Here is a 13169-nt window from a genome sequence, read left to right as displayed (position 1 = left end):
GGAATGTAGGATATAAAGGACCCTGTGGATACAGACTTCTTTTTCACCATGGCTTTATTCTCTGTAAAGTGGACTGCAGTAAGTTATGGGCAGTGAGGTTGTAAAATCTTAGCTCTATTATAATAGGAGGAGTGTGCTCTTAAGTAGGGATGATCGAACGGTTCGGGTCGACCATCGTTTCGACCCGAACATTGACTGTTCGAAATTTGACCGAATTCCGAACTTTTTGCGGAAAAAGTTCGGAATTCGGCAACCAGAACCGACCAAAATGCAATGGGACAGGAACTGGGCTTTAAAAGCCAGTGATTGGACCAAAACCATCAGTAAAAGCCAATTGAGGGGGCAGGAGGATGCTAGGAATGTGATTGGAGTGACTAGGGGGTCCAGAGGCCAATCAGTAGTGAATACGCCCCCCAGTATATAACATAGCCCCGCCAAATCTCTAGCACTGTAATACAGGGGCTGTGGAAGAGAGTGGAAGCAGTTCTGTTACTCCTGCTTCAAAAGTGTCATTTAGCAATTATTAGTGTGAGGAAAGGGATATCTAGTGTAGTTAGGGTACTATTTTCCACTATAGTTCGATTCAATAATCTAGTTTCTGTAGGGAAAGTGTTAAGTGTCAGGGTGACCGTAGTGTAGTGTAGGGTGAACTGACTCTGACTGCTATGGCAGGGTGACCAAACTCTTCCATGTCAGGGTGACCGCCATAGAAAAAAGATTGTTTGTATTAGAATTGCGATAAAGCAGACATAGGGCTTCGCTACTTTCACACCTGGCCGTTTCTGTTGCAGGCATTTATTGGGCTTTTTTGTGGACGTCTTTGAAGGCAGGCATGACATCTGAACTTCTGTGTAGGGGTATATATACACACACACACATATATATGTATATATACACATACACACATATAGGTGTGAAAGTAGCAGAACCCTATGCCTGCACTAATGAAAATTATTTGCAGGCATAGGGCTCCGCTCCTATCACACCTATATGTGTGTATGTGTATATATACATATATATGTGTGTGTGTATATATACCCCTATACAGAAGTTCAGATGTTATGCCTGCCTCCAAAGATGCCTAAAAAATGCCCAAAAAATGCCTGCAACAACACACCTGGGCGTTTTTGTTGCAGGCGTTTTTTTGGGCATTTTTTGGGGCGTCTTTGGAGGCAGGCATAACGTCTGAACTTCTGTATAGGGGTATATATATACACACACACATATATGTATATATACACATACACACATATAGGTGTGAAAGTAGCAGAACCCTATGCCTGCGCTAATGAAATTATTTGCAGGCATAGGGCTCCGCTCCTATCACACCTATATGTGTGTATGTGTATATATACTTATATGTGTGTGTGTGTGTATATATACCCCTATACAGAAGTTCAGATGTTATGCCTGCCTCCAAAGACGCCCAAAAAATGCCCAAAAAAACGCCTGCAACAAAAATGCCCAGGTGTGTTGTTGCAGGCGTTTTTTTGGGCATTTTTTAGGCTTCTTTGGAGGCAGGCATAACATCTGAACTTCTGTATAGGGGTATATATACACACACACATATATGTATTTATACACATACACACATATAGGTGTGATAGGAGCGGAGCCCTATGCCTGCAAATAATTTCATTAGCGCAGGCATAGGGTTCTGCTACTTTCACACCTATATGTGTGTATGTGTATATATAATATATGTGTGTGTGTGTATATACCCCTACACAGAAGTTCATATGTCATGCCTGCCTCCAAAGATATCCACAAAAAAGCCCAATAAACGCCTGCAACAAAAACGGCCAGGTGTGAAAATAGCGGAGCCATATCCCTGCTCTACTGCAATTCTGATACAAACAATCTTTTTTTTCTGGTTCTGGACATGCTACAGAGCTGAAACTTCACAGGTACACTTTTTAGACCCCCCAGACACTAAATCCAAAGAAATCTCTTTTTTTTTTTTTTTCAGTAATTTTTTCAATAATTGGCTCTCTATCAAAAACGACAATTTTTAAGAACTTTTTTTGTGTGATTAATAGTCCCTGGGGCATGACCCAGAACCCTAGGCACTTTTTTAGGGGCATTTATTGGGTTTTAGGGCTTCAAAATTGTGTTTTTTGATTACCGAAGTTCGGGTCCCATTGATTTCAATGGGGTTCTGGAATCTGGACCCGAACTTTCGGGAAGTTCGGGTGTTCTGGTCGAACCGAACTTTTCAAAAGTTTGATCATCCCTACTCTTAAGCAGTTTCAGGACATTACAACCATACTTAGGCCCAGACTGGGACAAAAAAAAATAGGCCCAGCCATTTTAGACTGAGCAGCCAATTTTATTTTTTTCCAAATGCCCTGTCTGCCTTATGGCCAGTCCAGGCCTGACAGCCATTACTGTTGCAAGAATCTACTAATTCCTCCTGGGCTGCCCCTGGCTACTGCTATTTGGCTATCTGAATGTAGCCTAATAGAAAGTCCCTAAACAAGGACTTTGATGGCAGCATCACAGCGGGTGCTGGCCCTGGGACATGTGGCCCAGTGGCCCCAGCTCACCGGGCAAGTGTCCCTATGGCCCTATGGCAAGTCCGGGCCTGGCTAAACTCACCATCGCATACTTCTTCATCATGGCAAAGATGTGGACCACATGTGCTTTGATGTGAAATGCAGAATGCTGTGAAGTTCTGATTCTCCATGTGGACTGCATGCATAACCAGATTTCTGACAGCCGTGTTTAAGTGTTTAAGTGTGACTTTCTTAGAGATAAAAAAAATGTCTAATTGTGCAATAAAGACAGTAAAACAGTATTAATGAAAAAGAAGAAAAAAAAATAGTCCTTTGACACCAGTGATATGACACCAGTGCAAAAATACTCCAAGAAGTAGTGTCCAAACAATGTATTGCAGATGGATATTAACACCTTCCCCCACCCAGAATGTGATGTGACCTCCACCAAAGCAAAAAATGCCTGCTTAACAGATTGTCTGGACCTCTTGCAAAGAGAGGTCAGTAGCGCGTTTGGCTTCAACCCAGCCTGGGCCTTGTTTCTCCAAAAGAGATTAACAATAAATGGATAGATCTCCCTTGGAACTCATACAGCAAATGGGCCAACTTCAGAGTATCTCGTGGAGTGACAATACCCAAAAATATAATAGAAAACTCGTCATAGTATAAAACCATTACAAACTTTAATCACTAGTAAAAAAATTGCACTTAAAATGGTGCGGCTTGTATCCGCATAAAAACAGCATAGCCGGCCAGCCAGTACACACTCGCCCGTCCTTCTGGGATCACAGTAGCATGGTGATGTCAGCACGTCGCTAGATCCAATGCAGTTCATCACAATCTGATGTCGTCCTGGGGCAAAAATGTCTAATTCCGTTAAATAATATGTACGATAGAATAGAAAAAAAAAAAACAGCAGTGAAGTATTAAAAACAATATTAGAAGATGATCCGCGCTTAGGATAGGGGAAAATTAATACAAATAAAGGCTGAAGCCTACCTCCTAACTATAATCCAAAGATATATAGTAAGGTAAGAGATGTTAAGGGGAGAGAGGTAAATGGTGCTGCCTATTATAGATGTAGATAACAGATATAGTATAGGTAAGGGGTGAAGCCCAACAGTAAGTGTGATCACAATGAATTCCAGGACTATATAAAACCACAGTGTAGAAAACGTAATAATCAATAATAAATATCAAAAACATAAAAATAGATATCAAAAACATATGCACACCATAAACCTATAAATAAATAAATATATAGTGTGCAATAAAACTATATAAAGTGACTGTGTGCAAGTGCTGGTGAGGTGGTGGTAAAAATCACCACAGAGAGGAGGAAACAATAAATTCAAACTAGTTGAGGTGCTACTGTGACTGTGCAAAAAGGAAATATCAAAAAGATGGACGAACTAAGTCCCCCCCAAAAAAGGAGTGTGTTGAGGTAGACTGAAACAAAGTGAACGGGTATAAGTGTAGAGTGCTAGATAAAAATCATTAAAAATTAGCAAATAATTATAGTGAAAAAATTAATTGGTGCGATTATCCCAAAATCGCATTGGCAAATAAGCAGAAAATTGATAGGTGTTTTAGGAACACTCCGATTAGTGAATTATCCCAGAGATTTAAAGTGAAAAGGAAGATAAATTCAAGGTGCTATATACAAAATATATATAACCCATTTTCCAAGCAACTAATAGTTGCAAAGAATAAATATGTAATATCAAGATAGATAATAAATGTGATTTGTAATACAAAATCGCATGGGTGCAAAAAACAATGAATTAAAATCGCACAAACTAGAAATGCTCAAAGTAAGGTGATTAGTTTGCACATGATTTAAAATGCAATCATTGCATGCAGTAATGTCCTAAAAATCATCCAAATCGCACATGAAAAGTGCTCTAGTGCAGGAGTAACCAGTGAGGTTCCGTGTAGAATCGCAGCCAAAAGGTGACTTTAGTGCAGATAATCGACACTTTCCAAGTGTGGCCGGTGTGGTGGGTCAACGGTGCTCCCCACACTCCCATGACCGCACTTACCAGAATTAATCACCCCTACAGGGGTATCAGGCCTGGAATCTGTACTATGTGTGGTCTCCTATCCCTCCTATGGCTCGTCTGGGCAGTCTGGCTGGTGTGGGTCCTATCCCCTTAAGCAGAAGGTGTAGCCCACCAGGGTCCTATCTCTTCAGATAGCGTAGCCCCTCAGAGTCCGAGAATACTCCAGATAGGTATATGGGGAAAGAAGGGCTCGTATAGTGTAGTACCTCCTCTGCTGTCACTTCCAGCAATATGATTTATTAAAAAAGGAGGAAGGAGGCATGGGGAACCCTTTGGGTTTAAGCAGAGATGAGCTTTAATTTAGTCATTGATGGCAAATTACAAAAACAGTAGTCCACATAATAAATTGTTCTCAGTTAAATCAATATGTGCATGTCTGAGTGCATTTTTGTAAATGCTAATACAGTATCTCACAAAAGTGAGTACACCCCTCACACTTTTGTAAATATTTTACTATATCTTTTCATGTGACAACACTTAAGAAATTACACTTTGCTACAATGTAAAGTAGTGAGTGTACAGCTTGTATAACAGTGTAAATTTTCTGTCCCCTCAAAATAACTCAATACACAGCCATTAATGTCTAAACCACTGGCAAAAAGTGAGTACACCCCTAAGTGAAAATGTCCAAATTGTGCCTGATTGTGCCTGAATAGCCATTTTCCCTCCCCAGTGTCTTGTGACTCGTTAGTGTTACAAGGTCTCAGGTGTGAATGGGGAGCAGGTGTGTTAAATTTGGTGTTATCACGCTCACTCTCTTATACTGGTCACTGGAAGTTCCACAAGGCACCTCATGGCAAAGAACTCTCTGAGGATCTGAAAAAAAGAATTGCTACTCTATATCAAGATGGCCTACGCTATAAGAAGATTGCCAAGACCCTGAAACTGAGCTGCAGCACTGTGTCCAAAACCATACAGCAGTCTAACAGGACAGGTTCCACTCAGAACAGGCCTTGCCATGGTCAACCAAGGAAGTTGAGTGCACGTGCTCAATGTCATATCCAGATGTTGTCTTTGGGAAATTGATGTTAGAGTGGTGCCAGCATTGCTGCAGAGGTTGAAGGGGTGGGGAGTCAGCCTGTCAGTGCTCAGACCATATGCCGCACACTGCATCAAATTGGTCTGCATGGCTATCATCCCTAAATGAAGCCTCCTCTACAGATGATGCACAAGAAAGGCCACAAACTGTTTTCTGAAGACAAGCAGATTAAGGGCATGGGTTACTGGAACCATGTCCTGTGGTGTGATGAGACCAAGATAAACTTATTTGATTTAGATGGTGTCAAGCATGTGTCGCGGCAACAAGGTGAGGAGTACAAAGACAAGTGTGTCTTGCCTACAGTCAAGCATGGTGGTGGGAGTGTCATGGTCTGCGGCTGCATGAGTGCTGCCAGCACTGGGGAGCTACAGTTCATTGAGGGAATCATTAATTACAACATGTACTGTGACATACTGAAGCAGATCATGATCCCCTCTCTTCGGAGACTGGACCACAGGGCAGTATTCCAACATGATACCGACCCCAAACACACCTTCAAGATGATCACCTCCTTGCTAAAGAAGATGAGGGTAAAGGTGATGGACTAACCAAGCATGTCTCCAGACCCAAACCCTATTGAGCATCTGTGGGGCATCCTCAAACAGAAGTTGGAGGAGTGCAGAGGCTCTAACATCCACCAGCTCTGTGATGTGAGTTATTTTGAGGGGACAGCAAATTTCTACTGTTATACAAGCTGTAAACTCACTACTTCACATTGTAGCAAAGTGTAATTTCTTCAGTGTTGTCACATGAAAAGATATTATAAAATATTTACAAAAATGTGAGGGGTGTACTCACTTTTGTGAGATACTGTATTTATCTTGCGTAAAGTAATGTTTTGCTTCAGGTTTACTGGTCATTTAATGCAACCTTCTATAGCATTCTTCAATGAAATAGCTTTGCAAGTACGCAGTACTCAAACCACAGACTATCCTTCTTTTCTGTTCTTGTTCAAGACATTTCTATATGGTTTTTCTTTTTTTTTTTTTTTTTATATATTCAGGTCAAAAGTTTGCATATTTTAGGTAACAGGAGTATATACTTGGAGAGATCTTGAGTAAACTAAGAATTCAATCCCAGCTTCTGTTTGACTTTTCAATTGCTACTTTGGATTAAGTGGTTGGCTTACAACCAGATAAAGTTTTATTCTGCAGCACCCGCAAGTTTTATTTTTAGGCAGACATAGATACAACAAAAGCAGTTTATCATGGCAGCTGCTGCTATATTAAATGTTCTGGGCTACACATAGGTGCCAATGAGATTACATTTTTTATGTTACTCTAAGAATGTAAGGTAGAATATGTTTACTGTGGGAAGCATAAATAGTTCATCCAGGCGTTTATGCGGCTTTTTAATACCACTCTGCACGCCGTCTAAACCCAAAAGATTTAAAGGAGAAGTACAGCCAAGGCTGAAGCCCGCTGGCTGTTGAGGTCACAGAGCTGGTCCAGGCTCGGGCAAGTTTGCGACAATGAAGTCAGGGTCAGCCCATCACTCCTAGCGTGGCATCTGGCTCAGGCTCTAAGAGAGCCACTGAGAGCCTGAGCCAGCCGCTCCCACCACCTCCACAGCCAGCACTCCCGTGAGCGAATTGGGTCAGAGCAGACAGCAGTGACTGACATTCACCAGCTCTCTGCTCGGGGATCTGTGTGAACCGAGTGATCGGAAATGTTTGATCGCTCAGTTCTCAGTGTTAGAGTCAGCGGGGGACAAATGCAGCATCGGACCAACCTACCTAGACAAGTATAAATATTAAAAAACAAAACCCCATACTTCTCTTTTAAGATTACTTTGAGAGGTTAAGATTTAATCACAGCGGTAGATTTAATAAAGGAAAATATACTTTTCACTTTGAAAGGGAAGCTGCACTTTGCAAAGCAATTTTCCCCAGAGTTTACTGTTTGAGGTAAAGCTCTGCTGATTTTCATCATGCAATCAAATGCAAGTAAAATGCTGTCTTTGCAAAATTTCACCACATTCATTAGGCTCTGGGGGAAATTACCTTACAAAGTGCAACTTCCCTTTTAAAGTAAACAGCCTATTTACCTTTAGTAAATCAACCCATGATCTGTAATTTCCTAAAGGGCTTTTACTGACTTCCAACATGACAAATATACTAAGTATGGGCCATTTTTTATGTATTTGTTAAAGAAGAACTTCACGTCCACTAAATAATTATTAAAGCATGTAAAATTGCTACACAAGCCAATTTGTAATTTAATGGTATAAAAAACTACCTTTCCATTTTAACCACTTGCCGACTGCCTAACGCCGATCTACGTCGGCAGTCAGCCCCTCACAGGCAAAGTGACGTAGGGCTACGTCACTAGCTTGTGAGGGTCTAGGGAGCGAGCGCGCACCCCTGGAGGCGCGCTCCCGCGAGGTCACGGACCCCCCCGCGCGTGTGACCGGCGGACCCGATGTCCGCCGGTCACTCGGCGATCGTCGGGGGAGAGGGAGAAAGTCAGGCAGCTTGTGTAAACATTCTCCTCGGTGTAAAAACACTGATCACACGGATCTACTATGTAGATCCGTTGATCAGTGTCCTTACAGCTCAAGCCACAGCCAATCACAGTATAAAGCACGCCCCTAGGGACACACACAGCCCCTCCCTCCCAAATAAAGTTAACCCCTTCACTACCAGTGTATTTTTACAGTAACAGTGCATATGTATAGCACTGATTACTGTAGAAATGTCACTGGTAACCCCAAAAGTGTCAAAAATGTCAGTCAAGGGTCCGATCTGTCCGCCCCAATGTCGCAGTACCGCAAAAAAAATCGCAGATCGCCGCCATTACGAGTTAAAAAAAAACAACAAAAATGACAAAAATCTTTCCCTTTGTTAGTAAACGCGATAACTTTTGCGCAAACCAATCAAAATACACTTTTTGCGATTTTTATTTACCAAACATAGGTAGCATAAAACAAATTGGCCGAAAATGTTAAAAAATTTTGATTTTTACATTTTTTTGGGGGGGGAATTTCATATAAAAAAATGTGAAAAATATTGCTATTTTTGCAAAATTGACGCTCTTTTTTTGTTTATAGCGCGTGATCAAAAAATCGCACAGGTGATCAAATACCACCAAAAGAAAGCTCTGTTTGTGGGAAAAAAAGGACGCCAAATTTGTTTAGGTACAGCGTCGCACGACCGTGCAATTGTCCGTTAAAGTCACGCAGTGCCGAATCGCAAAATACCCCCTGGTCAGGAAGGGGGTAAAATCTTCCGGGGCTTAAGTGGTTAATCTGTGGATGCTGTAATTTTCTAAAACTGTTAAAAAAGTTCAATGCAATATGGCAATCTGGAGGAGTACAATACAATTTTTGATGTACAGGATGAAAAAGGAAATTTTTTTTCCTGCTTCTCTGATTGGCTCTCTGTTTTTCTCCTATATCTGAACTAAGATACAAGTTGAATTCCACAAACTAAAACTTAGCAGCAAATCTATGAAGAGGGGGGTTTACATAGTAGATCTGTCCATATGCAGGTCTAATATTTATTAATTTAGGTATTTATATAGTGCCTACAATTTACGCAGTGCTTTAAATATTGCACATTCACATCAGTCCCTGCCTTCCATAAACATATTAGAGTTTGTGATCACATTGAATTCTCAGAAGATTTGGAGTGGCACTGGATGCTGGGTAAACTGGGTGTGACACTGGATGCTCAGGAGACATGGACTGCTAGTGAGTCTGGGTGACTGCACTTATAGGGTAGGTGTGAGTTCTACGATGGTCTGAGATGCAGGGCCAAAATAGGCGGCCAGATTATCACCAAAGCACCCTGTGAGGGATGGGGGACTTTGCTGCAGGATAGATACTAGGTTGCAGCCCTTGGACACACCCATGCAGGCACTAGCTGTGTACTCTAGAAGCACTGAGTTGCCTAGGTCACTGGATGCACAGGGATTCGGGAGTCTCTGGAAGCATAGAATGAAATGTTAACTGGGTGCACAGGAGGTATAGGAGTGTGTGGAATCACTGGTTAACAAGGGTCACTGGAGACACTGAATACATTAGTCACAGGATGCACAAGGGTGCAGGATTCTCAGGGAACACTGGGGGGCAAGAATCACAGAAGACCCTGGGAACAAGGATCAAAGGATGCACAGGGCTGCACAAAGCCCCAGAAGAACAGGGGTGCAAGAGTCATTGAGGATACAGAGTGGAAGAGTTACTGGATGCACAGAGGTGCAGTAATCACAGTAATGAAGCACAGAACACTGGTGCCACAGGAAAGTCACAGCAAAACTTGGGATCACAGGAACACTGGGGTACACGGCATTGGTTGGGGGGGGGGGGAGAATTGGGGCCGAGCATTGGGCCAGATAGCCCTTTAATGGAGATCTACAGTCACAGCATACACTTTCATTTTATAACATCAGTATGATATTACCAATATAAACAATAATTATTTTTGACTATACAATATAACTTTTACTTTACTGTTTACTTTGTGTTTCTAAGGACTATATATCCCATGGTACCTTGCTGCCTTTAAGTAATTATTCTTGTACTGACTCCTTTTTCTCAAACACCTCTTGTCAGAACCTCTTTAGCTCAGAAGGCAGGCTAGGTGAATTCTGTTACACATGAGAACCTACTCACATGACATAGTAAATGTGTAAAAAAAAAAGTAACTGTGTGTCACAGAATTCAAGGAAGTCAATTTGTTTGGCTCTTTACATTTTGCAACCTTTAAGATCGTTCAGATTAATAAGAGAAGAAATAATTCAAATACATAGTGGAAATGAGTATATGATTTTAAACTTTGAACATACATACGCTTAAAGACAGCTCCTGGTCTAGGATTGGCTACAGTGCCAACAGAACCCGGAAGCCGGCAGCCATGGACAAAGGAGCAGACCCAACACTGGAATGGGGAGCAGGTGAGAGTGACCGTAAAAGAGCTTTAACCCAAGCTGTCCTTGAACCTTTCTAACTGCTTGTATGGTAAAATATTTAATTTCAAATATCCTCAAAGATCACAACAAAGACTTTAAAACTGGGTTTTAGTCAGTTCCAAACAGCTTAGAAATGCCTGCTGTGTGTTTATATTACTCTGGGCTGGTAGGTTGCCAAGATTCTTATGCAATATAATAATTGTAATGGGAAAAAGCTAAGGTTCCAGTGTCTCTGCTTTGAGTTTTGAAAATCTATTTTTCTGCAATACCTAATGCTACAGAGGTGAAAGAGGGGTTTTAAAGTGATATACTGCTTGTTTAGAACATGCAGTATAAATATTGTAGCATCCTTAGTTTAGGCATAAGTTCACCTAAACTACTGAATGGGAGAGAGGAGGGGGGGGGGGGTATATTTGGGGGCTTTACTGTAAGCATATACTTGTGAAAAATGTTGCTTGTTTAAAAGGGGGAAATATATCATTCTTATTTTTACCACACTGGGAATGCTCAATATTCAGTTCTGAACCTCTCACGCTTAGCGCTCAATTTTATAGAGTGCATTGGTGTGGTGTGGTATTTTTTTGTATCTACACAGCAAAGGCAGGCAAGGATCTCACAATTTTAAAACAACTTTAACAAAGCTTAAGTTTTTATATAACAGGAATTAAAAGGTAAAAACATGAATTAAACCTACACCTACAGATAGATACTATAAACCGCATGCAAAGCATTTGTGGGTTACCTCCTAAATTGTTTATCATTGATTTTTCACCACAAGGTTTTATACTGTGCTTTTTTATACAATTTTGTGGGAAGTACCATATTCATCATAGATATTAGACGATTGTTGGGTTTGGTTTCAATTAGTAATAATTATATTAGTATGTACACCATCCGGTCTCAAAAAAAATTCATTGGGTCAGTTAAGCATTTGGAATGGCTTGCATGAATGTACTCTGTAATATCCTATTTGGAGAAGCTTAGTGACCTTATATGAGGTGCGTTTATGTCTTAGTCACTCTCCGAGAAGAATGCTATGCATTTGTAAAACAAGCACTTTTTTAATGAGAGTTAGAAAAGTAAGTCATCAACTTTGTTTACATTTTCTAAATCTAAAAATGTGTTTATAATTGCATATTTTAATTTAATACCTATGTGAATCTTTCTTATCAGGTCTAGGTCATGGTTGGAATGTTTTTACTAAAATGATAGATTATGAATTACAGCTGGTATTTTAATAAGACCAGAATGGTGTACATTTTGCTTATAATGTGCTAAACATAATACATCCGTTGCAATATTTAGAAAGATATTACATTAACTTTTTAAAATATTTTCTCAACCCAAAACAATGTATAAAAATAGCACTTTGAGCTTTGGAAAGTTTTAATCCTGTAACTTGTTGCTAAGGTTGTTGTTGGTTTGAATTTGGAATTATTTTTATGTCCTATTTGCATTTAAGTTTAGATGTCACCCTAGAAATCTTAAACAGACCTGAAATTAGAGGTTGAAGAATTGCCTAGGCTTAAAGGAGGGCAAGTTAGCAGCTTTCTGTTTTTGTAGCCATTGGCAGTTTCCCCTGACCAATACATATGTCCATATGTCCAAGACAATGATTCTCTAATTACTTAAACAAATGTGTAAGTAAACACCCCTGTGGTCAGAAAATCAAAAGCAATCTTAATTCTGACACAGTAAACACAATGCAAGAAGAGAGAGAGGGAGGAAGATATGTGATTACAATTAACATTGCCCATTATTTTCCATGTATAACAGAGATGATTGAAGAATTTGGAAGATTGAAATCATATTCATAAACTTTCCCCTGTGATAGAATAGGTGCCTAAACAAAAACTTAGTTTTAAAAGCATCTTACATAAGTTGTAGTGAACAATAAAATTGTTTACGATATGCAAAAAAATGTGTATTGGGGTCTCTCGGTTTCAAGTTTCAAGTCAAGGAGGTGGATTTACTAAAGACAAATAGTCTGTACACTTTGCAAGTGCAGTTGCATTCATTTTCCCCAGAGCTTAGTAAATGTGGAACAGCTCTGCTGATTTCCATCATCCAATCATGTGCAAGTAAAAAGTATGTTTTGTATTTTCATTGCACCTGATTGGGTATCCTTAACAAAGTGAAGCTTCATCACATTAATATTTACCAAGAAAAATGAGCGCATGGTTTATTTGTCTTTAGTAAATCCAACCCACTGTCCACTAGATGATGAGAACACTAGTGATAGCCTAATAAAAGATGATGAACACACTATTGAAAGCCTTCTAGGTAATGGGATATCTTGTACTAACGTGAACTTTTTGTGAAGTGTCTAAAACCCTTAAAAGTGATGCTATACAAAAGATGGTGTATTGTACTTGCGGCATCTCAGTGGGTATTATAAATGTGTATTTATTAATTAAATTCTCTCTTTTTTTTTTTTTTTTTTTACAGAGATGCAGATCTCTTTTTGTTAGATACTCAGAGGGTCCCTGCCTATGAAGTTGGTTGGTTGGTGTTTGATATTACAGTGACCAGTAACCACTGGGTGATTAATCCACAGAACAATCTTGGGTTACAACTGTGTGTTGAAACATCAGATGGTAAGTTCCTAATTCTATAGAACTAAGTTTTTCACAATTCATAGATTAATAATTTCCTTTACAGTTGT

The 13169-nt window shown here is 40.1% G+C and overlaps 1 protein-coding gene across 1 annotated transcript in view; it reads left to right on the top strand.

The window, feature by feature from the left end:
• BMP5 (bone morphogenetic protein 5) overlaps positions 1–13169 on the top strand; it is a 233717-nt gene that overhangs the window by 149277 nt on the left and 71271 nt on the right. Inside the window, exon 3 of the mRNA XM_082249982.1 lies at positions 12953–13101. Within this exon, the coding sequence (XP_082106108.1) occupies positions 12953–13101 (149 nt within the window). The remainder of the gene's footprint in view (positions 1–12952; positions 13102–13169) is intronic.

The sequence above is a fragment of the Pelophylax lessonae genome, assembly GCF_965119305.1.
Source record: "Pelophylax lessonae genome assembly, chromosome: 3".
Lineage (NCBI taxonomy): Eukaryota > Metazoa > Chordata > Amphibia > Anura > Ranidae > Pelophylax > Pelophylax lessonae.
The sequence above is the reverse complement of the archived record's forward strand: the minus strand, read 5'-3'. Positions and strand labels throughout refer to the sequence as shown.